Below are 24,687 nucleotides of genomic sequence, written 5' to 3' on the forward strand. Positions count from 1 at the left end.
TAAATTTTAGCTTGTCACCCTATGTATTCATCTTATATTTTGTAATGACATCACTATTTTGACTATAGCCATGTATTCTATGATTTGTAGTCCAAAATGATCAAGTTAATTTTTTTTTTCTACATATTGTGTACTATACCTTATAAATCCTTAAGAAACCATTTAGTACCTTATCTTATTATACTGTACGGTATCGTACCTTTCATACTTAACTATGGTGCCACTTCCTCTTGAGATGTGCCAGTACTCTAATCCTTTGCTTAGATGCTTTTAAAATTCCCTATGACTACTCCCTGCAACTATTTAAGTAGTCAAGCCTTTGCGATTATATCACCTGGTCCCCCCCAAGAATGTCATCGAGTGTAGTATCAGCATTATGACTTCTTTAGCACTGATAGAAAATGGTCTTGCCTATGGTTAAGGAGGGGCCAGTTATAGCTCAATAAAGGTGGCATATGGTTGCGATAAGCCTGCATGGATGCACACCAGTAGGTCTTTTTCTGAGACAGTTCACCTTTTCAAATTTGATAAGCATACATTTTGTGAATGGTCATTTGAAAGATGCTTGATGAAATGTTTACCGCACATGAAAATGAACTATAATAGTCATCAATAACTAATCTTTACGCCCAAGTTGCTAAAAGTCTGTTCAACACGGACTTTGGCCTACAATCGCAAAGGATGCTGACTATTTTACTGCAGAAGTTTTATTTGGGATAAACATACAAAGCCGCAAACTTTTATGTTGAACAGACTTGGCTTACGATGGCATGGTATGTTCACTACTTTGGATACATATACAAAGCTACAAGCTTTTAGATGTTACATGTGTACAGGCCAATTAGTACACATACTGAGCTTCTGACTGCTTGATAAGATTGAGATCAAGCCCACTAGGATCTTGGAAACAGAAAATGGACCAATCTCTCTCAATCCTTTGACAAAGATGAAACTTGCTCATTCAAGAGAAATCTTCAAATCGATTGTGCAAGCACAATTTCATTGATGCATTTGGCTTCAACTGCCAAGCTCTTTTCCATGCCAGGGCAAGAATCATCCCCAAAGTTAGTTGCCTCAACATTCAAAGAGCACTGGCGGTGCCCAACACAAGCCTGAAACAATGAAGAAACAAACCACATGTTTAATCACACTTTGATTTACCCACAGATCTTATGAGTTATAAATGTTTTGTTATGTACCCAGTTGCGCAAAAAAAGGTTGTGATGCTATTTCATTTTAAACTGGAGATTGTTGGGGCAAAAGACATGCCAACAAATATACTTACAGCCTCCACCAGGGATTTTGTTTTTGCAGAATGGCAATGCCCTTGCTGGAAGCTCCCACATTTTCCAAACGGATTTCCAAAGCTTGCAAACAGAATCTTGTGAATTACGTTGCCTTCGCCGCAATCTAATTGCAGCTCAGACATTTCTCTTGAAGAGAAGTTCATATTCCTTTGCTTTGCCATCCACATGTTGACAGAAGGTTGAGATTCAGAAACATGGGTGCACACTATATCTTGGTAACGTCGCAGGAATGAGACTTGTGATATGTTGCCTCCAATCTCTTCAAATAGTACCAAAATATTGTCTTTGGGGCGTAGCCAAGATCGTGGAATATGGTACCTTCAAACATGTAATGAATGAAATTAGTAATGCTAGAGTCCATTCGGGTTATGGCATAATCAAATAAAAGATTAGAATGCAATCACATTCAGAAGTCCAGGACTGGGTCTTCAACAGTCGGTCTTGGCATCCCGTTGACTCTCTAGACAGTCCTTGGGAGAGTTACTGCTTGTGACTCTTCTTGTTTCTCTGCACATTATTTGTTAATATCATATTAACACAAGGAAGACCAAAAGTACTAACCATCGTTGAGTGGGCTCACCACACCCTCTGACACATTTTGATGAACTGTAAGGACCACGATAATCGCAAGTATTGGAGCATGTTGTTGCCTTAACCTTGAAAGCTGGCCAATACCGCCCAAGACTCTTTCCATTAACCCATGCTTCACCCTTCCCCATGAGTCCAAGGTCCAATGCAACAGGTTCATCACCACCAGGAGCATCAAATATAGTCTGCATATGCCCCAAGCTTGTATCAGATGTAAAGTCACTTCTGGCATGTTGAAAATTACAGCCTGTTTTTCAGATGTGACAGAACTGTACAAAGCATTGAAATTGAAAACCTAGTTCATCAACCAATTGAATATGTGAGACAAGTATAAAAACTATGTAGATATTTCTGCAAAGCTATATTCATGCTAGCTAAGAAATGACATCATCTGAAATTTAGAATGCTGTTTTAGTTGGTGGCCACCACTCTTCCAACTAGTGAGAGCCTTGCGATCTCCAACGAAGAAGCTTCTGTTTGATGCCCAGAAGAAGAGGTGCCAACTGCTGCTCCAAGATAATGTAAATCCCCCCATGGCAGCTAAGATATCTCACTGCAGTCCTGCAGGGAATCTGTGTGAAATCCTCGAACAGTGGCCATTCCGGCTGCCTAATGTTGTGTACCCAAAATCTATAGGACTTGTGCCAATTAATTAAGGCACCTGCTGCTCTGCAAAATATCTCCAGGGCAACTACAAAGGCCCTGAAGTTACTCTCATCCCCGTCTAAATAAACTGCTATGCCGTCAGCAAACTCCACATCATGAAGCTCAAACTCAAGGATGGGTAACTTGATGCCTCTGATACCTATGGATCTCTCTCTCAAGAAGGACATCATAGCTGGTATGATGTGCTGACCTTGAGATTTAGGGAGGAGCTACTGTAGCTTGTACATATAGTTTTTAGACTTGGAGATCTTTAGACATAGCCTTACACTAGGATGCATTTCTTTCACTTTCACAATGAGATGACATTGGATATAAATATACTTTGGCTTTTCCTCATAGGCCACATTGGCCTTTTGCAGACATTAATACATCTTTTGTTCTTTCTTTCTTTCTTTCTCCCTCCTTGAGTCTTGATATCCACAATTGTATTGGGCTTGGTCCATTTTCATATGTACATCAAGCTTTGCATAGATTCATGGCTTACACCTCACATTATTAATTAAATATGAAAGAGGCTAGAATGAATCGTAGTGTTTTTTTTGTATCTACTCATTTTGTAACGTCAACTACATCTTAATATAGTTTTTTTTTCTGCATGAAAAAGGTGGCTAGTTATATTACTCAAAAGAAGTTACAATGAAGTACATGTGCTCAATATACTAGTTGGAGCTGATACAAAGTCATGTTGGAATCCTACATACAAGTCTCTCAAGGCAGTCCGGGGGAAATGGGGGATAGAAGCCATGGATGAGAGTATCACCACTAGGGTTGCCTGCTTGCATCGTGAAGAATAGATCATGACCACCCCAAGTACGTAAAAGGTGGTGTCAGAGCTCCTCATGAGCTCGAGAGTTACCCTACACCTGATCCCCATAAGAAGACGTGTTGGAGCTCCTCAAGAGCTTGAGAGTCACCTTGCATTGGATCCCAGTGGGGCTGTGGAGGGGGAGTGGATGATTGAGGCCCAAAGCTCTGCCAAAGTGGCATATGTAGCTGTCAAAACCAACTGATAATGTGCCTTCCAAATGTGCCAAATTGTGAGGCTCCCAATAATCTCCCATACCTCCCACTGCTCTTCCCTTAATACCTGCTAGATGGGTAGTGCCTCCAAGCCAACCATAGCACAGGAACTTGCCTCGCGATAAGAAGAATAGTATTATGCATCTCAGCCTCATATTGTAACTGGCGGCCTTGGCTAATAGTCTACCAGTAGTAGACGGCCCCCCAAGAGATAAAACCCAAGCTAGGTGCCACTCAACGGAGAATGCAACATGCTCCCTTCCACACCACCTCCACTGCCTAACATGATCAGAGGCAATGCTTTTGGGTTTACAAGCGCTGCAGTGAATAGCGCTTGCAAGCTCCATCCTATTGCAGCCAACTCCCAACTACCAGGCCTCCATGTGCCAATAACCATAGGAAATAAGATACCCTTTGTGGCCTCCACCTATCTCACAAGTATTGCCAAAAGGCCCATTGGAAGGCCTTGATAATGTTATGTTCCACCCAATGCCTATGCTGCATGAGGGTGCCCAATCCATGTCCTCCTGCATCAAACATGCTTGGCAATCCATGATGTGTAGGTCAAGAAGCTTCTTGGCCACCGCAGTGGCCAGCCAAAGCCACACTCCACACTCCACACTCCCACTCCACCTCACCTAGAGGTCAATTCTCCAAAATCCATAGGCGCCATTCCTAGAACTCACTCCAGGGTTTGTAGGGGTCCAGCAGCCAAATCTTCCCCTGGAGTCTAATGACATGAATCCTCCTCTAGGGTATAGCTAGTAGCTCCTCCTCCTACAAGTCTCTGTTGAGGGATAGCCTTCCATTGGTTTGGACTTTGAACAATACCTCAGGGGTAGTGCCACCCACTCTACCTATGACTTGTAAGGGGCTGCCTACTGGCGAGAACCTAGCTGCCCATGGCTCACTAGGAAATACTGGCTCTTGAATGGGGGGGTCCAACACATCTTGTGGGATCCTTGCCTTAATCTCCCTCGTAGTCTCAACTCTACACTCATAGCTAGATGCCTGCTATATTGTCAACCTCACTGCATAGGGCATGCCTCCCAATTGGCCCACTAGACGTAGGGGCACTCACCGATCTGGATCTTGTCACAATATCAAATTTGGGGATTCCGGACCACCGGTCGGTGGTCTATCTCCTCCTAACAAATTGGGGGCCTCTAAATTAGGGTCTTACACAAGCCTTGCCACAGCCAAAGTAGATTGCACAAGGAGGAGGATCTAGGTGGGGTGACCTTGGATGACATGAAAATCTATCTCAAGGATGGCCTCCACTCCCTACCAAATTGTGGCCTACTACACTCTTGAAGGCCCTCGTGCAGAAGGACCTTCCATGTCTGCCCCTTTGGAGTCAGCCCACACACCATTAGCTTGCCCTAGGAGGGCCAAACTTTGGTAATCTAGGTCAATGATCCGTAGCCCCCCCTCAGAGAAATATTGGATGATAGTCGCCCGTGCAACCTTGGCTTGAGAGTCCCTAGACCCATTTAGACCAGCCCAAAGAAAAGTCTGCATGAAGCCGCAAAGTTGAGCCGCACAGGACAAGGAGAAACACTAGTAGGAAGCAATGTACTAGGTTGTTGCTAAGAGGACTTGGTTGAGTACTAGGGTCCTGCTTGCTAGGGAGATGTGGCTCATGCTCTAGTAGGTCAACTTTCTTCCAGTGGAGTCACATACTGGGAGAAACTACGGGGATGGGTTAATTTTGAGTCCCACCTAGAAACCAAGATTGTGTGTGATGTGTCCCTTGCTCACCTAGTTGAAACTCAAGTGGATGCCCCACTCAGTGCTCGGCCCTAGATCTGTGAGAAAACCAATTGACTTCTGCCAGTTGATTCTCGTCTCCACAATTGTGCAGAATACCTTGAATGCAAATCTCACCCTCTTCAACATCATCTTATCATCTTGCACATAGAGGGCCATGTCATCTACACACTCAGAGTTCACTAGCTCTATATCCTCTCTCATTGGGAGCTTGAGGCATCAAAAGCCGCTCATTCTCAAGTGTAGAAAAGGACATTGCTTCTACAAAGAATAGGAAGAGGTAGGGGGCTAGAGGGCAGCCCAATTGAATGGACCTCTCCAAATAGAACTACTTCCCCTTCCTACCTCCTCTAAGTATCCTGCTTGTGGATGAACTGCATAGAGCAGATATCCCTCAGATCCACTCTTGGGGGAAGCCCAATTGTGCCATGGTACATTCCAAGAAGTTCTAGTCGACTCTGTCATAGGCCGTTTGGAAATCTAGTAGAAATACTACCATCTTCCAGACACTATGTTGAGCCCACTTGGTGGCCTCAAAGAATGGTAAAGAAATTGTCTAAGATGCTCCTATCTTGGACGAAGCCTGTCTATGTGTCATGGATGATGTTTGGAGAATGGAACGAAGCCTACTGTGCCAATCTTGGCCAAGGCCTTATAGGCCACTAACAACAAGGTGATTGGCCACCACTAGAATATCTCTAAGTGGCCTCCCCCTTTGGGAAGGAGACCGACTAGTCCTGCTGACAGGCTTTCTAGTATCTCACCTGAGCTAATGATATGGGGCATTTGTGCCACTCCTGTGTGTGAAATACCTCATCTAGTTCTTTCTTTGTGAATGGCTCAAGGAGTGCTTGTCCCATCACCTTCGGTCACAAGGGCAGGATGCACTCCCACACTTGCAATATTGCCTCCTGTTGAAAAAGCTGTCTATGGAAGATTGTAGCAAGCTCCATCACCTCATCCAAGCAAGAGCCTACCCTCCTATACTATTCACGGAGACTGTCTCTCAAGGTATGTGGCTGATGTGCCTCGAAGAACTCTTTGCACATCGTGTCCCCCTTCCACGCCCAAAATGCTGCTAAGGTGTGAAGGAGAACTCTCAGTGTCTATCCTCTAGGCCGGTGAGGGCTGCTTGCACTTGAAGCTCTTGCGTGTGCAAGGTGGGATCTCTAGGTGCCTTCTAGAGAAATCTCTTGATGGATGCTAGGGCTCTTCAAAGTGCCCTCTCCTCCCAGCACTGTTGACGCATTTGGAGGGCTGCCTCCTCGTAGATCTTGCTCCACTTTCCTAGAACCTTTGCTACCTCCTTTGCAATTTGCTCACCCCTTGCCCAATCCCTAGTCTAGGGCCGCTTGATCTGCCTCCCCATCTCCTCTCGTCCATTGTTCAAATTTGGAATGCGGCAAGAGTGAGTGTCCAATGTTGAAATAAGTGCATCCAAAGAAGCTGGTGCATGCACGAACCTTATTAGGAGCATAGACATTGAGGACCCCAAGACAAGAGTCCCCAAAGTTAAGTAAGATGTCAAATCATCTGGTGAGAACTGGGTGTAGCTCTTGCTAGACAATCAACTTCCTAAGACCATGCGCCCCACTATAATGAAGTTGTTCACATTCTAGGATACAAGGTGTAAACTCATGGATAAAGGCTACTAGTTGCGGAACAAGCACTTATTTAGTGTGAAAGAAGTTGAGGAGGAGGAGAGACTGTGGGGCTTGAGCATTCGCTTTGCCGTAGGCCTAGAGGGAAAACTCCATTCCCCCAATGGTAGATTTGTGGCATATAAGGGGTGTAATAGACACTCTCCGTTGCACAACTAGGGCATCCATTAGCAAAGCTAAGAGATGAGATTGTGTCATCTAATAGAATTGGGTTGCATCCATCTGTAGGATCCACTAGCACGAGGCCCGAAATGATGCTGAGGTGCGGCTTAGTCCCATGCCGCCAATTGATGTCCATTTGACATCTCTTTACATATGTAAAGGGTAGACTCCAATGAGCTGTTTATGAACCCTTGGCTGTGTAAAAAAGCATCAATCTTTGCATACCAAGCTTGAGGAGCTTGTTTCAAACCATATAAGGCCTTTTTCAGCTTAAAGACCAAGTGCTCGGATCCCTCAATTGCAAAACCGATGGGTTGCTATATACAAACACTTCTTCTTGAAGTTCCCTATGTAAAAATGCAGTCTTTATATCAAGCTGACGCACACTCCATCCATAATGAGCAGCCAAAGCAACCATAGACCTAATGATAATCATGCAGAAGGTAGGAGCAAATGTCTCCTCATAGTCAATGCCTTTCTTCTGTGGGTAGCCCTTGGCCACAAGCCTGGCCTTACATTTGTCAATGGATCCATCTGCATTTCTTTTCAGCTTATAGACCCACTTTGTACCAATGGCTTTCTTTCCAACAGGCAAAGACACTAAAACCCATGATTGATTCTTTATGATGGAATCAAACTCAGCTTGCATTTCTGCCATCCAATGCATACTATTGTGTATCCTCGAAATATTCAGGCTCCTCATCATCAAATGTATCTGCTGCCATAACAAACTCCATGGTATGTGCACCATCATGCATACGAGCTTACCTTCTAGTATAACCAGTAATAGGAGCATCCAAATGACTATCTTTTGTAGTCTACAAATACCATCTAGGCATTTGTCTAGCCTCCTGATTGTGTACAAGCTCTCACCTTGCTGAATATTCAGATCGGCCATGGGCTGATTTTCTGCATTACCCAACGGAGGAGTTGGATGAACATTAAGTTCACTTGCTAAAGCTCTAGCTGTATCACCAAAAGAAATGGGTAGCAGCCCTTCAAATAATTAATTGGCAACCGATATGTGTCAAAACCAACAAGAGATAATTCAGTTTTTTCATCGAAAACCACATCCCTGCTGACAAATACCTTTTTAGAGACAGGATCATATAACCTATATCCTTTGCTCTCATTGCTGTACCTCACAAAAATGCATTTAACATCCTTGTTATCCAACTTCTTTCTGAGTACGTTGGGAATGTGTGCATATGCAAGACACCCAAAGGTACGAAAATGCCCAACAGAAGGTTTTCGACTGTTCCATGACTCAAAATGTGTGACATTCTTCAATGCCTTGGTGGGGCACCTATTCAAGACATGGCAAGCACACATAACTGCTTCCATCCTCCAGAAAACTATGGTAAGCTCTTAACTTTCAACATCCATTTGGCCATATCCAAGTGAGTGACCGATTTTTCCTCTCTGCAACCTCATTTTGTTGTGGAGTATAAGTAGTAGTGTACTCATGAACAATGACTTTCTACTTCAAAAAAGAATTCAGCATAGAGGACATCTATTCCCCCCTCGGTTCGAATGGAGAGTCTTCACCTTGCAACTAGATTGATTTTCAACAAGTGCTACAAACACCAAAAATGCATCATACACTTCTAACTTTTTAACCAAAAAGTAGACCCAGTAAAAATGAGTAAAGTTATCAATGAAAGTGAAAAAATAGTAGCAACCACCCAATGACTTTGTTTGCATAGGACCACATACATCTGAGTGCACAATTTGTAACCTGACAGTTATCCTAAAAGCAACATCATGGAGAAAAAAAAATGATGCATTTTTCCCAAAATATATCCCTTGCATATGTGCTCAAGAGGTCTCTCTAAGAGAGGTTAACCATCAATCATTTGTGTATGCTGCATAAGCATCAAGCTACCATAGTTTACATGCCCCATTCGACCATGCCACAACTCACCTGTGACATAGCAGGAGTAAGAGTGGATGCTAGATAGACTAATTGATCAACTAAAAAAGCATCCAATTCATATAACCCACGACATAGAGTGCTAGCCAAAACCAAAGTCATGTATTCCTTATCTCTCACCATGCATCTCTCATCATTGAAGGTGGATTGCAAACCACACCTTGCCAAAGAAGAAATCAATAACAAATTCTTCTTTATGCCTGGCACATACAAGGCATCCTGCAAGAGGAGAATAGAGCCATTGATTGGCTGTCAACACAATCTCCCCAATACCTCTAACAGGGTATGATGCATTGCTGGCACACTATACAAACTTGTCAACCGAGGCTGCAATAACAGAAGCAAACAAATCTCTGCGAGATGTGATGTGTATTCTTCGCAATCAGCATATTCTTCATCATGAAGGACCAGAGGGAATAGTTGTTACCATCCAACCTATCCTCCTTGGATATGTATGTAAATACATCACCTCCCTGATTTGCCATGATAAATGATATTGATGAGAGAGCAAAGGAGTAATATCTCAAGCTGGACCAACCTAGAAATCTCACAATTTCCAGAAATTACAGCAAGTACTTTGCTGTAATTAGCAAATTTAATCACACTTTGTCAAAACTGTCTGCAATGCACCCTTTCCAAGGTGCAATAAATGCTCAACAGCACTGAAAATGCGAAAGCCCCAAAATTTCTTGCCCCAAAATGCACGAAATCAGTTTATTTCAGATTGTCACAGATGTACATGTGTCAAACACTAAGCTGACTGCAAAAGCCCCAAATGTCTGACCCAAAATGCGCAAACTCTCTGCTGTAATTGTGTCCCACACACGTGCTGGAACTGAGATTGCCTGTCCAGGCAACAAGCCCCTTCTGGAAGAAGTAAATCTGAATTAAAAATTGATTAAAAAAACACACTTTTACCTCCAATTCTGAGCTGTGGTGGTGGACCTCGCGGTGCACGTAGCAGCTGGAGGTCAAGCTAGAGGTGCTGGGTGCAGCTGATGGTTGCGGATAGGCTGTGCACAGGGGGTGGAAAGATTGATGGCTGTGCTCAGGTAGCTAGTGGGCAAGTAGGCCAGTCCAGGCAGTGCAGACCAGGGCCAGAGAGCAGAAGGCGAGCTGCACGCGGGGCAGCAAGCGCACACAGGTGGCGGTGGCTCACTGAAACTGGCGGCGCCTGGGGTGCAGGTTGTGCCTGTGGTGCAGGTGGCGGACTGCAAGTGGCGCATGCAGCGGGCCTGCTTGGAGGAACCACTGAAGGCCAATGGGTGGTGCTGCCGGTGCTGTGGAGTCCTGGTTGGCAGTCCTGCCAATGCTGGCCAGGAGTGCTATGGAGACCCGTGGACCAGCTGGAAGGAGCAGGAGCTGTGAGCTGGTGGCTCAGCTTGTGGTGGAGCTGCTGCTGATGAAGACCAAGGAGCTGTTGACGATGACTAAGAGGTCAGTTGAGCTGAAGTTGAGCTTTGATACCATATGTGAGAGGACGAAGAGATTGAAGCTCAGCTGAGAGTATAGTAGACAGTGTAGAGTGTGAGAGCACGACACCCAATGCAATAATTTGAAGTGGAAGGGGTGCAAGTACAAAGTACAACCCTTAAACCTTAGGGTTGTAAGAGGGTGTTCACACCCAAAGAGTGTGAAACACGAAAAGTGCCTAAAACTGTGTAACATAGGCACATAAAATAAAAGAAATAAATCTAGGGGAGAAAACCTCTCGTACGGAGGGTAGAAAGTGCCCCATTGTCCTAGCGAAGATCACTGACACTCCTCTGTGAGCGTAGGCGTGAGTCAAACCCAACAATCCCTAAACCTTGCATATATCAAACCTCAGAATTGGACCCACAACCATGTGTTTTGGTGGTGTTTTGAGTCTGCAAGCTTTACTTGGATGCTGATGTGACATTGACTTGCACCCTTTGTGTCTCTTGGAGTGGTGCATCATTGGGTTTTCGATTGGCATTGGGTTGTCTGACTCCTAATCCCCTTATTGTCGTTTGGATCCATCATGGTCCTTGTGTACCTACATTGGACATCCCCAGAGTGCATAGACAGACAGATTGAAATAAACATCTTGTGCTCCGCAAAATCGTGTTCCCCAATTGGAAGCTTCTTGCACTGGCTGATCCTAACAACCGCCTGCTTTTAAGGCAGTTTCTTTATCTGGTTTTGGCACAAGTTCCAAAAGATCGATCTCGAAAAGTCTCAGTCACTGTCCCTCAAAAAAGCATCTGAATTATGCGTTAGAATGTGACACACTAGTTTAACCTCATTAAAGATCTTACCTCTCAATATATTCAAGACTGCACTACAATGGTTTCTCTGAGATTGGTCAGCATGTGAGCAGCAGAAACAGATAACAGAATATGTTTTTATTTACCTCATTGTAACAGATACTTTGATCTGAATTCAAAAATCTCTAGCAATGATGCTTACTTATTATACGACAGACCTTATACCACGTGATAGGAGTTTTCTCAACCTCACGTGTCAAAGAGGACCAAGACACTTTGTTCTGTCCTTCTCTAGTAAAAATCTGTAAAAATTCTCCTCTAAGTCCAACCTGCAAGGAAACTTGAAGAATGACTCCACTTTTTGAGCATACTCACTCCCATCTTCACATCGACAAGGGAACAAATGCAAGAAAGGAAAATTTGTCCACTATCTTTACCTGATATACCCACTCTGTACTGGTCAAGTTGATATCATTTGGTAAAAGGCCTGTCAAAAGTACTGAACCTTGTATACCAGCACCATCCCTTTCGAGAAAGGCTCCATAATTCTAGTGGTCAGGAAGAAAGAAAGGCATGAACTATTCAATCTCAGTATGTTGGAAAACATCACTGCAGCTCCAAAGTCAAGAGATCATTCTCTAGCAGCAGAACCTGTAGACCAACAGTTGAAGACAGCAAAGCTATTTCATTCAATCCTTCCTTTAGCTCAATTGTTTGTTCCACAGTAACCCATGTCTCTGCCGTATTTGCCATTGCGCTACCTAGCAGAAAATTGCACTTTTAGAGAACTGTGAATAAAAAACCTCAGAAAATTCAACCTGTGATTATGCAACACCAGTCCCCTCATGTGGAAAAAAAGACACATCATTACCTGAGATTTTATGTTTAATAGAATGAAAAAGATACTTCTTTGTAGCATAGAATTGATACTACTAGCCATACTCAAACATTACTGACAGAAAAATAGTCGTCAAGTAACATGCATGTTCTGAGTCATTCTTCATGTATGCATGATGACATTGAAAAGCCTATCTTAATTTTGTTTCTCTCTTTCTAACTTGTATACTCCAGAGAATTCATCTCCAAACACAGTTAAAAGTTATGGTCTCAACTTTATTAAATATTGTTGAGATGTTATATCTAATCAATTGCTCCGGTTACAAGACAGGTATATTTGCTTTTTTGGATACAGCACTAGATTTTGGAGGAGGATTCAGATGTGTAGGATCAGAGTGATGCCAGCAGTGTATCTGCATTGGAGTGCATAGGGCATATCCCCACCCTTCCTTGCAGATTTTTGGAGAAGATTGGAGGACAGTTTTAGACCTAGGAAAATTTCACTCCTATATTTACTAGGACATAAAAGTTTAGTGATTGGTCCCTCTGAATGATACAGCTGAAAAATCTGCGAGGTTGGACTATATGGGTTAAGAATTACTTGTCAAGGCTAGGAAAATGAACAAGTTACAATAGGTGTAGATTAAGTGCCTGAGGTTAGATGGAGGGGAAGAGTACCTCTCCAATGAATTCAGTAACTTTCTGAAACAGCATGGAATTCAGAGGCAATTCACATGTAGGTACACTTTGCACCAAAATGGAGTTGCCAAAAGGAAGAATAGGCACATTGCAGAAATTGCACGAGCCTTGATGGCTGAAAAGAGCATGCCTCATCACTATTGAGCTGAAGTTATCTCTACAGCTGGGTATATTACGAACAGGCCTTGTGGCAAGCACTACTGTGGACTACAATGTGCTGAAGCTGACCTTAAAACACCTCTTCTCTAGCAGGGCTAATTTCAGCATGCCAAAGATGACGGCTCTGTGGTTGCTACTCTCTCTCTCTGATGTTGACCTCTACATTGGGATCAAATCCTATGGAATAGTATTGTCCATGGGAGCTATGCACTTACAACTTCCCTCCTGCATCTCGGGAAGCCAACTTCCCACCGCCAAGCCTCCATGTGCCACCAGCCATAAGAAATACGACACCCTCCACGGCCTCCAGCTATCCCATAGGCGACGCCAGAAGGTCCGTTGGAAGGGTTCCATGATGCTGTACTCCGCCCAATGCTTGCTACGTGGCAGCGCCCAATCCATATCCTCCTGCACCAGCACACGTCTGCCAATCCTGGCAGTGTACTCTAGGAACCTGGGTGGCTTCTTGGCGATCGTAGAGGCTGGCCATAGCCACTCTCCTGGATCCCACTCCAGCTCATAAAGTGGTATGCCCTCCTAGATCCAAAGGTGCCACTCCCTGAGCTCCTTCCAAAAAACATGGGGGTCTAGTCGCCATATCTTCCCCTGAAGGCCCACCATCTAAATCCTCCTCTACGAAAGGGCAGCAATCCCCTCATCTTGCTGCCCTCTATCAAGGGCCAGACATCCCCCCCCTCCTGAACGGCGAAGAAAGTCCCCTGCGGGGCACCACCCACTCTACCTGCCACCTAAAGGGGGATGCCTGCTGGTGGAAACCTAGCTGCCCATACCTCCCCGGGCTCTATCGGCTCTCGTATCGGGGGAGCAAGCCACTCCAGAGGTATTGCTGCGTCTATCTCCTTTCTCCTCAACTCCACTTCTCTCTGGCAGCCTGATACTCGCTGCAACACCTCGTCCGCCATCCTGTACACCTCCCGCCATGTCCTGATGATATGAGCCGGGTCGGCCTCCCACCCAGCCCATTGGATGTGGGGGCGCTCACCTATCTATGCCCCTTCCCGATCTTTGACCTGGGGGTTCCAGATCACCGGCTGATGTTCTATCTCCTCCTAGCAGACTGGGGGACTCTGGATTAGGGCCTTACGGAGGCCCTGCCACACGCGGAGTAAGCTGCAAAGGAAAGGTGATCTGGGGGGTGATCTGGGCTGACGTGAAGATCCATCTTAGGGACGGCCTCCACTCACCGCCAAGTCTCGATCTATAGCCCTGGAGGCCCTCCTGCAATAAGACCTTCCAAGTCTGCCTGCCTGGTGTGAGATGGCGGACAAGTAGCTTGCCCAAGAGGGCCATACTCTGATACTCTGGGTCTATGATCCCAAGCCCTCCCTCTGACCTGTCGTATGATGGTCGCCCATGCCACCTTGGCCCTGGAGTCCCTGGAGCCATCAAACCCTGACTAAAGGAAATTCTGCACTAGGCGGCGAAGCTGCACTATGCACAATGAGGAGAAGCAGCAACACAAGGTGATGTACCAAGCCGCCGCTAGGAGGACTTGGTTAACCACCAGGGCTCGTCCGGCTAGTGCGAGGCGGACCGTGCTCTAGTAGGTCAGTTTCCTCCGAATAGAATCAAGGACACGAAGAAACTGTTGGGTAGGAGTGATGTCAAGTCCCACCTCGAACCCTAGGTACCGGACGGGTCTGCCCTCTGCTCACCCATCTAAAACCCAGGTGGAAGACCCACTCCGTGCTAGAGTCCGGGTCTGTGAGGAAACCAACAGACTTTCGCCAGTTGATCTTCGCTCCCACTGCAGAGGAAAATATGTCAAGGGCCAGCCTCACTCTCTCTAGCATCAACTCATTGTCCTCTATGTAGAGGGCTGTATCATCTGTGTACTCTTGAGTCTAACAACTTAGTGTCCTCTCTTACTGGAAGTCGGAGGCCACGTAATCCGCTCACATGTGACCTAAGGAAGTGAGACATCACCTCTGCGAAGGGTAGAAACAGGTATGGGGCCAGGGGGCAACCCTGTCAAACCGATCTCTCTAGCCGAAACTCCTCCCCTCGCCTTCCGCCTATGAGAACCCTGCAGGTGGCCGATCTGTACAGGGCAGAGACCCCACTAATCCAAGCCTAGGGGAATCCCAACCTCACCATGGTGCCCTCTAGGAAATCCCAGTCCACCCTGTCATAAGCTTTCTTGAATCCAAGAGTAGTACGGCCAGTCTCTATCCACTCTGTCGCCTCAAATAAGGTAAATACATTGTCTAGGATGCTCCTATCCTGGACAAAGCTTGTCTGAGTGTCATGGATGATATCTGGAAGCACGGGGCGTAGTCGCCTACCAATCATCTTTGAAAGTGCCTTATAGGCAACTGACAATAAGGTGATCGGTTTCCACTGGGAAAGCTCCAACCGGTCTCCCCCTTTGGGGAGAAGACTGATAAGGCCTGCTGAGAGATTCCTTGGCATCTGTTGTCCTGAGGTGAAAATCTCCTGGAAGGCCATCAGTAGGGGGTCCTTCACCACTTCCCAGTAGGTAGTGAAGAAGGCCTTAGAGAGGCCACTCTCCCTCGGGCATTTGTGCCCATCCTGTGTATGGAAAGACTCCTATAGTTTCTTATCTGTGAAGGGGGCTAGGAGGAAGTGTCGCATCTCCTCTATGATGAGGGACGAGATGTGATCCCATACATGCTGTCTACATCTTTGTCCTTTGGCTGAAGCTGTCTCTTACTAGAAAAGGCGCGTGTAATAGTTGGTGGCAATCTCCATCACCTCGTCTGGGCTAGAGCAGGTCCTCCCATACTGATCCCGGAGACTGCGTATCTGCTCTCCTGCGGTGCGAGGCTGGTGCACTTGGAAGAACTCTCTGCACATCGTGTCCCCCTTCCGCGCCGAGAAGCTGCTGAGGTTTAGAAAGAGAACTCCGAGCGCCCGTCCTCTAGGCCAGCAATGGCTGCTCGCGCGCGCACCTCTTGTCGTGGAGGGTGGGGTCCCCTGGTGCCTCCTGCAATAATCTTTGCGTGGCTGCAAGGTCCCGCCGAAGTACTCTCTCCTCCTCCCAACTCTACTACCTGGCTTGTATGGGTGCCTCTTGGCAAATCTGCTCGACTCTGCTAGGACCTATGTAACCTCCTCTGCTATCTGGTTCCTCCTGCTCCACTCTCTGGTCCAAATGTGCTCTATCTGTCTCGTCACCTCCTCCCTCCTATAGATTGAGTCAGGGATCCGACAGGATTGTGTGTCTAGGGCGGATGCTGGGGGGTCAACTGCCAGGAGAACCGAGCAGTGATCGGACAACGTGGTGCCTGCCAATTGCTCAATCTGGCCTCCACGAGAGCCTCCACACTTTCCCACATAAAACCTGTTCAACCGCTCTAGCAGAACTCCACCTAGCCGCTTGTATCCCCAAGAGAAGTCCAACGACCTCTCCCTCCTGTCAAAGGCAACGTCTCTCAAGGCATCGCATGCTCCGATTGCCAGCAAAAAGACCTCCCATGCCTGCTACTTCTCCCCAACCATGCCCTGGTAGTTATTGCCTCTGCCCTGCTGGTCCTCCAAAGCCTCCAGATTGTTGAAGTCTCCTCAACGATCCAGGAATCTACCCTTGGGAGTCCATCCGCGATCTCCACCCACAATTTGCTACGTGCCCTAACCTTCGTAGGAGCATAGACATTGAGGAATCCAAGGCATGAGTCCCCAATATCCAATTTGACCCATAGAACCCTCCTTGCCACTATTGTCCTATGGTCTCGTATACAGGCGGTGAGACTTGGGTTAATAGAGATGCATGTGCTTCCACTCCTGCCGTGGGCGCCTATGGTGTACTCCCACTAAGTGTGTGAGCCGCTCGGCAGCACCTTCTCTACCTGCTGGGCCTGGGTGGAGGGTGAGTTTATGCTCCTATAGAAGCAAGATGTTGATCTGTCCGGATAGGGCAGGCTACAACTCCTGCCGAACAATCAACTTCCTGGAACCATGTGCCCCACTGTAGTAGAGGCTATTCACATTTCAGGATGCTAGGTGTAAACTCATGGGAAAACCTGTGACTGACCGAACAGGTATTTGTTCGGTGTGGAGGCTGTTGATGAGGAGGAGAAACTGTGAGGCGTGCAAGTACGCTTTGCTGCCGGTCTGGACGGCGAACTCCAGTTCCCCATGGAGGCCCTTGGCCCAAACCATAGGGGTGATAGATGCTCCAGATGGTACAATCAATGCATCTATCAGCCATGTTGAGAGTCGTGACTTGGTACATTGGTAGAAACGGGCCGCATGTGCTAGGGGCCACTTGATCACGTCCCTCGGAGCTCTCCACTGTGGAGGGGCTTGAAAGATAATGCTCAAGTGTGGGATCTCGGCACCAGCCCACCAATTAATGTCCATCATGCACCCAGGCCACTACTGTGCAAACAATGCTAATCCTTGATCTCCCATCCACTAGGAAAGTGATCCGCCACTTGACTCTTAGTCGTCGACTCCCCTGAGTGAGGACTGAAGAAAAAAGGCGTAGTTTGGTCCATTCGATGGTGCTAGTAGATGGACCTTGCCCCTCCTTGACTTATGAACCACGAAGATCCCCACCTTTAGAGGTAGTGGGAACTCTCCGCGCTCCGCAACTCTCAGGTGGGACCATAGGCCACTGCGGAAGAACACTTGTAGCAACAGCTATGCTGCCTATTTCGGGAAGGTGTAATGGGGGGCAAGGATAGATGAGCTGGTGGCTGTATGGGAGGGGGAGGACTGCTAGTGCGAGGAGGAAGTAGGTGTGTGTGGCTCATCACCTCCTGTGAGAAGGCGGGGGGTGGGACTAGGGGGGGCCACTTGAACCGGGTGTGGATCAGGGGGGGGTGCTCGGTATGGAAGGTGGTGGGGGAGAAGAGGATCAAGGGATGGTGGGATGGATAGGGATGCATGGTAGGTGTATGGGGGGGATTGGTGGCCCTGGAAAGGAGGGGCTGTGGACCAGGGTCAGTGGGGGGGGGGGGGGGGGGCATGGGATGTAGAGGGGGGTGGGTGTGGGGGTTATGGGAACTCAGGCAAGATAGTTTGTGGCGCGGGTGGTGGATGTGGGGAGCTCTAGTCTTGCCGGGTGGGACGGGAAGGGGAGGCTGTGGAGTGCTATGCCGAGGGGGCGTCGCTCACCCACCTGCTCCGTGTGTCGCTCCCCCCTGCCGTCTCCCTCTCTGTCGTCTTTATACTCCTGTGAAACCGTCCGCATCCACCTGTGGGTCTATCGCCGGAGCCACCCTAGCACCGAAGCATGTACACTCTGCTGCCTGGTGTCCAAAGTCATGGCAGCGCAGACACTGCCCTGGCTGCTCAGTCACAATGACCTGCTACCTAAAGGAGTGTCCGTCTGTCTCAATCTCTAGGAACCGTGGGATATTCTTAACCTCTTTCATTGCCACCCGTACCTTGGGGACCCCTGCGGCAATCACTGCATCTGCGAAGGACACGGGAAGGACCGTGCCAAAGAGCCGTCCAAAGTCTTCCACCATCTGGCAATACTATATCGCCAGGCCGGGAAAGAGAAGGGTGACCGGGTGCCAAAGAAACCTGTTGTGGAGTGCAAATGTCTCCACAGTGAAGCACTGTACCAAGGGACCATGTGAATGACCCCCTTCGTGGACGCATAGGGTGCGCTGGCAAGTAACTCCTGAGCTGTGTCTGCCAAGCTTAGTCGAACCATGAAGATCCCTTGGCCCATTAGAACCGCCTCCACGATCTGCGCTATGCTGATGCGTAGCGTGGAGTGAAGCCAGTCCCGAAGCTAGCTGGAGAATGTCCTACTACCTGACCATAAATCGTTGTTTTCTTTAGCTCCAGCTCTTTAGCCCGGACGGCTAGGAGTTGCTCCTCAGAGAGGACGATGCGCAAGATGTTTGACTAGGGGGCACTTGTTGAGTATGCCGGCTTCTGACTAGAGATTTCCATTGCGTGTCCCTTCTGAAAAGCTACCAGTCATGTTGCGGTGTTGCCTGAGGGGGAAAGTTGCTACAGATGGAGGGAGCAATTGGAGGGTGGGGGAATGGCGGGGGGGGGTTGCTGTTTTGGCAGTGGGGGAGGTGTTGGATGCCGCGGATATTGGGTTACCCTGGCAGCGGATGGGGGAGGTGTGTCCTAGGATGATGGGTGGGGCAGAGGGGCACGCTCGTAGTGGCCAAAAAGGGCGGGCGCAAGCTGTCAGGGCAGGGGCGAGCAGTCGGGGATGGCACGTCAGAGGGTGGCGCGTCAGACAGAGCGAGCGGGGGGGGCGCAGGCCAGGTGGCAGACGAGCAGGCAGCCACAGGGCGGGGGGGGAGGGTTGGTGAGAGGGGAGGGGAGGACTGGAGGTGGGAGAACGGGAGGGAGAGGGACTGTTGAACGGGGGGGGGGGGGGGAACTGGCGCAGGCGGGGAGGATTGGCGCGGCGGCAGTTTGAGTGGGGACGGAGGGCAGTAACAATGTGATGGCAGCTATAGAGCTGCTTGGAGTCAATAGAGGGGAGAAGATTGACTGGCTGCTAGCTAACAAACCAAGTGTTCTCCATCCTACTATATTGTGCCAGTTCTTGTGTTTCTGATCAATCCATGCTTTGTTGGTTTTGTGCCATTGCTTGTGGGAGAAGAGAGATGACACTCAAAAGAGTGCTGCCAATGCAGGGCAAGTGGATTCCATGGTGGGCCTGACAAGGAGCATAGGCAGGACGAGCAAGCGGGCAGGCCAGGCAGGTGGGCAGATAGGTAGGTGGAAGTAGAAGGGAGGAGGCAGTGAGGGCTGGTTGTGGGGAGTAGCAAGGCCAAGAAAAGGGAGGGGCAGGTAGGGGGGGAGGCTGAAAAGCAGGATGTAGAAGATGTAGTATAGGGGAAGGGGCAGAACAGCCAGGGCAGGAGGCACAGGTCCAGATGATGAGAAGAGGGGCAGGTGAGAGGTGGAGGAGGTGCAGATGGATGCAAGGCAGGTAGAAGCTGGAGAAGAAGGCGCAGGTGCAGGGGAGGTGGGAGCTGGAGGAGGTGCAGGTGAGAGCAAGGCAGGTAGAAGCTGGAGAAGAAGGTGCAGGTGCTGACAGGGAAGGTGGAAGGGGCAACTGGAGATGCTGGTGGGGATAACCGGGACATGCAAGAGACAGGAGGTCAATGGAAGCCAAATTTTGTTCTTGGGTCTTGTTATAAACACATTGCTTTAAAAATGGTGTAGCTCGCTTCCTCTAAGATGGGCCTGAAATTCAGTGAAAGGGGGAAGCACAATTATACACAACTTTACCAACCTAACTGCAGAAGACAGGACAATCTAGAATCTTGATTCATACCACAACCACATGTCCCTACTTATCTCAGCGTGCTAGTGTAATCATCTTAAACATAGAGAAGTTTGGAGAGAAGAGGAGAGGGTGTTGCAAAGACAGAAGTCTGGAGGGACGATGTGAGAGAATGCTGCAAGATAAAGAAGTCTGCAGGAGAATGGAGAGAGATGTTAGAGATCATCCCCTGGACACAGGCATTTTTCCTCTCAGGCAGTGTGCAGAGCAGGTCAGGGTCAGTTTGAGTGCGACGTCAGCAGCGGGGTGCCACATCATCATTTCTGCCAGGTCAGCAGTCACACGTGTGATGGGAGATACTGTCGCAGATGCCATATGGCATAAGGGTGAGCAATCGGACAGTTCTGGGCATTTTTCTAATGCAGTCTGCAGCCGACCTGATGCTAGACATTGTTCTTTTCTAGGCTATATATAGCTAGTCTTTTGGCACACTCTCATTTATTCACTAGCACTCTCAACAGTTCGTGGAGATCAGATAATGATCAGGCCTTGCTTTCCTCGAGGTGTGTGCTGTGGTGACATCATCGAAGGGGAGATACGCAGACATATGCACTGCTCCCGTGTACAAATCTGCATTCCTTTGTATTCAACATACTTCCTACCAGCAGATCTTGTTCTATTGTCTCTTTCTCTCTCTCTCTCTCTCTTCTCTTTGTGTTCACTCTCTCTCAGTCTTGGTCCCATGTTTCCACATTGCTGCACTCTGACATTGTATCAGAGCGGTGAAGACGGACTGACTGAGTGAAGAACCTACTTGAAGAGGAGATTTCAGCGTTACGACACAAGATTGTGTTTCCAGCGTTCGAGAGCAAGCGGGGGGAACAAGGCTGAAGCGAGCGTGGGCGCGCGGGAAAGGAGTCCAGTTGGTGAATTTGCTGCTGTTTGTTGCTGTTTGAAGAGGAGAAAGGCTCCGTTTTCGGCCTTCAATTGCAGATTTTACCTTTTCATTGCCTCCGGCAGCTGAAGAAGGTTCGGGAAGCGGAGGAAAGAGCCCTAGCAGGCTATGTCTTCATAGTCAAAGGGGGCTGCTTTTGCATTTGTGTAGGCATTGCAAGTGAAAATGTCTACAGAGACCGACTTGGAGTTCTAGGCGATCATGGACCGCAAGGTGCCTGTGTTACCGGCTCTTCCATCAGATCAAAAGTTTGATGGTGACAATTACTGCATTTGGCACGTGATGATATTGGCCATCCTGGAATCTTACGATTGGCGGAGCTTGTGATGGAGGAGATCAAACGGCCCTTGGTGAGAGATGAGCCCAAACTCTCTTCAAATGCTCTTGCGGAGTTGACCAAGGCCAAGTCTCACTAGGACAAACAGAATGCCAAGATTCGTTCTTTTCTTTTTGTCTTGTACTACAACCGTGATAGCTCACATCGAGCACTTGATGGTGGCTCGAAAGATATAGCTGGAGCTTGACCAGATGTACAACCGGATGACCCTGATGATGAAGAGGGTTTCTTTGGAGGTGCATATGCGGACCCTATCCGTGAACAAGTCTTCTTCGCTCCGGGAGCACATCAATAAGCTGAGACACATTTAGATGTAGATTCAGAATACGGGGAATAAGATTTCCTCCGAAGATATGGCGATCACTTTATTGTCCTAGTTGTTGCCACAATTCGCTGCATTTTATTCCGCCCTTATTGCTTCAGGGCGGGAGTCAACTCTTCGTTGGGAAGAGTTAGTTCCTATGGTCTTAGACCAAGAGGAACAATTGAAGGGACATAATACTTCCAAGTCGGAGGCATTGACAGGTCAAGCCTCTCAGAAGAAGGGGAAGGACCAAAAGGAGGAGGACAACAAACCAAAGAAGGACAAGGAGAAGGAATCGACATGCCATATTTGTGGTAAGATGCATTGGAAGAAGGATTGCCCTAACAAGGACAAGCAGGACACCAAGAAGAACCCGAAGGATTCTGGAGCGGTGGCTGCACCCTCATCAGCTGCTTTTCTTCACTTAGCGGTTGTTGAGGACTCTATACCGAAGACTTTTGATGCTGTGATGACGGCCCCCCAAGCTCGAGAGTGGATCATTGATAGTGGTGCCTCACAGCACATAATTCCTTCTACCATTGGTATTGCCCATTTGCGATCTTCGCGTGGGCAGATTCTCATAGGAGACAGCTCTTCAGTGTCCATTGCTGGGCGGGGTGAGATGCAGCTGATTCCAGATGGACATGGTGAAACCCATACTTCCGAGGTGTTGCATGTACCATGTTTAGGGTATCATTTACTTTCGGTACATAAGATTTTTTCTCTTGGCCTTTTAGTGGAGTTTGACAGTGATGCTGTTCAAGTCCTTGATCGTGGATCGAGGAAGGTTCTCTCTTCAGGGTATGAGGAGTACGACATTTACAAATTGAAGTCTTCTACAGCTCTTACTTCTCTTCTTCTTACCTCTCAGACATAGTCCGAGCTGTGGCATGCTCGGTTTGGCCACCTGAACTATGATTATCTTCGGAGGGCGTCACAAGGACAGCTTGTTCGAGGGTTACCAGACATAGTGGTGAGTCAACAGCCTTGCATCTCTTGCATTTGTTGGGAAGCAACATAGGGATGCGATTCCCCACAAAGCTTCACTGCGGTCTACTTCACCTATGGAGCTTGTATCTACAAATCTTTGTGGCCCAATGAGGAATGAGTCCCTGAAGGGGAGCTTCTACTTCATGTTGATCGTAGATGACTACAGCAGGATGACACGGGCCTACTTCTTGATGTTGAAGTTGGAGGCTTTCTCCCACTTCAAGGATTGGCTTCTTTTCGAGGAGAACCGATCGGGCCGGCGATTGAAGACCTTGCGATCAGACAAGGGAGGTGAATTTGTTTCTAATGAGTTTTCATGTTTTTGTGCAAGTAGAGGCATTCACCAGGAGTTTGCTAACACCAACACTCCTCAAGAAAATGGCATCCTTGAACAGAAGAACCACAGTGTGATTGAGATGGCATGCACCATGATGGGGCACCAACAGACAGCTCAGTTTTTGTGGACCGAGGCTATGGCTACGGCAGTCCACATCCTAAATCGATCCCACACTTCGGCCATTGATGGGATGACACCTTTTAAGGCCTACTTTGGGACTAAGCCTGATGTTTCTTATTTCAGGGTTTTTGGGTGTGATGCATATGTGCATATCCCCAAGCCTCAACGAGACAAATTCGAAGCGGCTTCCCGAAGACAGGTGTTTGTTGCCTACAGCTCTCAGTCCCAAGGATATTGCCCGTATGATCCCGTGAAGCGAGGTGTCTACACGAGCCGAGATGTGCGGTTCGTGGAAGGTCCGCCCACAGCAGGGGATGAGGAGCACCTCGTACTTGGAGATCCAGGGGAGAGTTGGGCTCCCAAGACAATTCCTTTGGAGCCCAAGCCTCTTGATTTTGCTTCAGATACAGAGTCATCTCTTTCACCAGCCACCCCAGTGGAGCTTCGGTCGCTGGATGTACCCGAGTCTTCAATAGATGGAGAGTAACGAGGAGAGATCCGGTCTCCTCCTCATTGGGCTCGTGACACACTCCGAGATTCACGGATCGAGGGGATTCTTGAGAAGTGGGTACCGTAGGACGGTGGACCGTGGAGGTCATGGAGGCACTAGGCACATTCTATGGAGCTTGTTTGCTCTAACTATTGTTTGATGACCCGTGTTATGTAGGATTGAGAGCCCACCTCCGTGAAGGAGGCTTTGCAGTTTGACCATTGGCGGAAAGCTATGGAAGTAGAGTTGGAGGCTATTCAGAGGAATGGCACTTAGTATCTCGTGCCTCGTCCCTCTCATAAGAAGGTGATTGGTGTCAAGTGGGTCTTTAAGACCAAGTCCCTTAGCGATGGTTCTTTGGACAAGCACAAGGCCCGCCTTGTCGGTAAAGTTTTTGCTCAGCGCCCAAGCTTTAACTTCCATGATACTTTTGCCCCCACTGCTCGTATGGCAACTATTTGAGCTGTTCTTGCCTTAGCTGACCATAGGAGATGGCCTGTCTACTAGCTGGATGTGAAGTCAGCCTTTCTCAATGGTGACTTGAAGGAGGAGATCTATGTGGAGCATCCTCGCATGGGAAAGTATACAGGTTGAAGAAGGCCTTGTATGGCCTAAAGCACGCTCCGTGTGCATGGAACGAGAAGATTAACTCGTTCCTTCAGTCAAAGTTGGGATATCGGCGCTCCAAGGCCGATCTGCAGCTTTATGTACATACTTTCGAGACTAATCGTGTGTTGTTTGTGTTGTATGTTGATGATTTGATTCTTACAGGTGACCATACATAGAAGGTCAAAGAGACAAAGATAGCTTTACATCAGACATTCGAGATGAGGGACTTGGGGCTTCTTCATTTCTTCTTGGGTCATGAGATTTATCAATCTCAAGAGGGGGATTTTCCTCTCCAAGCAGAGATACATTCAAGAGCT

At 47.8% G+C, this 24,687-nt stretch overlaps 1 protein-coding gene across 5 annotated transcripts in view; it reads right to left on the reverse strand.

Annotated features, from left to right (window-relative positions):
- Positions 1-480: 480 nt before the first annotated feature.
- LOC148016413 (beta-galactosidase 9-like) overlaps positions 481-24,687 on the reverse strand; it is a 214,661-nt gene continuing 190,454 nt past the window's right edge. For 2 of the 5 annotated variants that reach the window (XM_087663741.1, XM_087663739.1), the window contains exons 14-19: positions 11,987-12,096; positions 11,773-11,883; positions 11,554-11,664; positions 1,869-2,080; positions 1,286-1,625; positions 481-1,112 (exon numbers count right to left, since the gene is read on the reverse strand). In XM_087663741.1, the coding sequence (XP_087519867.1) occupies positions 975-1,112; positions 1,286-1,625; positions 1,869-2,080; positions 11,554-11,664; positions 11,773-11,883; positions 11,987-12,096 (1,022 nt within the window). In that variant the 3' untranslated portion in view covers positions 481-974. Of the gene's footprint in view, positions 1,113-1,285; positions 1,626-1,711; positions 1,815-1,868; positions 2,081-11,537; positions 11,665-11,772; positions 11,884-11,986; positions 12,097-24,687 lie in introns of those variants that run through there. The other 3 variants (XM_087663740.1, XR_015688038.1, XM_087663742.1) reach the window with 3 other exon arrangements.

Source organism: Lygodium microphyllum, chromosome 23 (assembly GCF_053477565.2).
Source record: "Lygodium microphyllum isolate KBCC chromosome 23, Lygodium_microphyllum_v1.1.10, whole genome shotgun sequence".
In the NCBI taxonomy this organism is placed as follows: domain Eukaryota; kingdom Viridiplantae; phylum Streptophyta; class Polypodiopsida; order Schizaeales; family Lygodiaceae; genus Lygodium; species Lygodium microphyllum.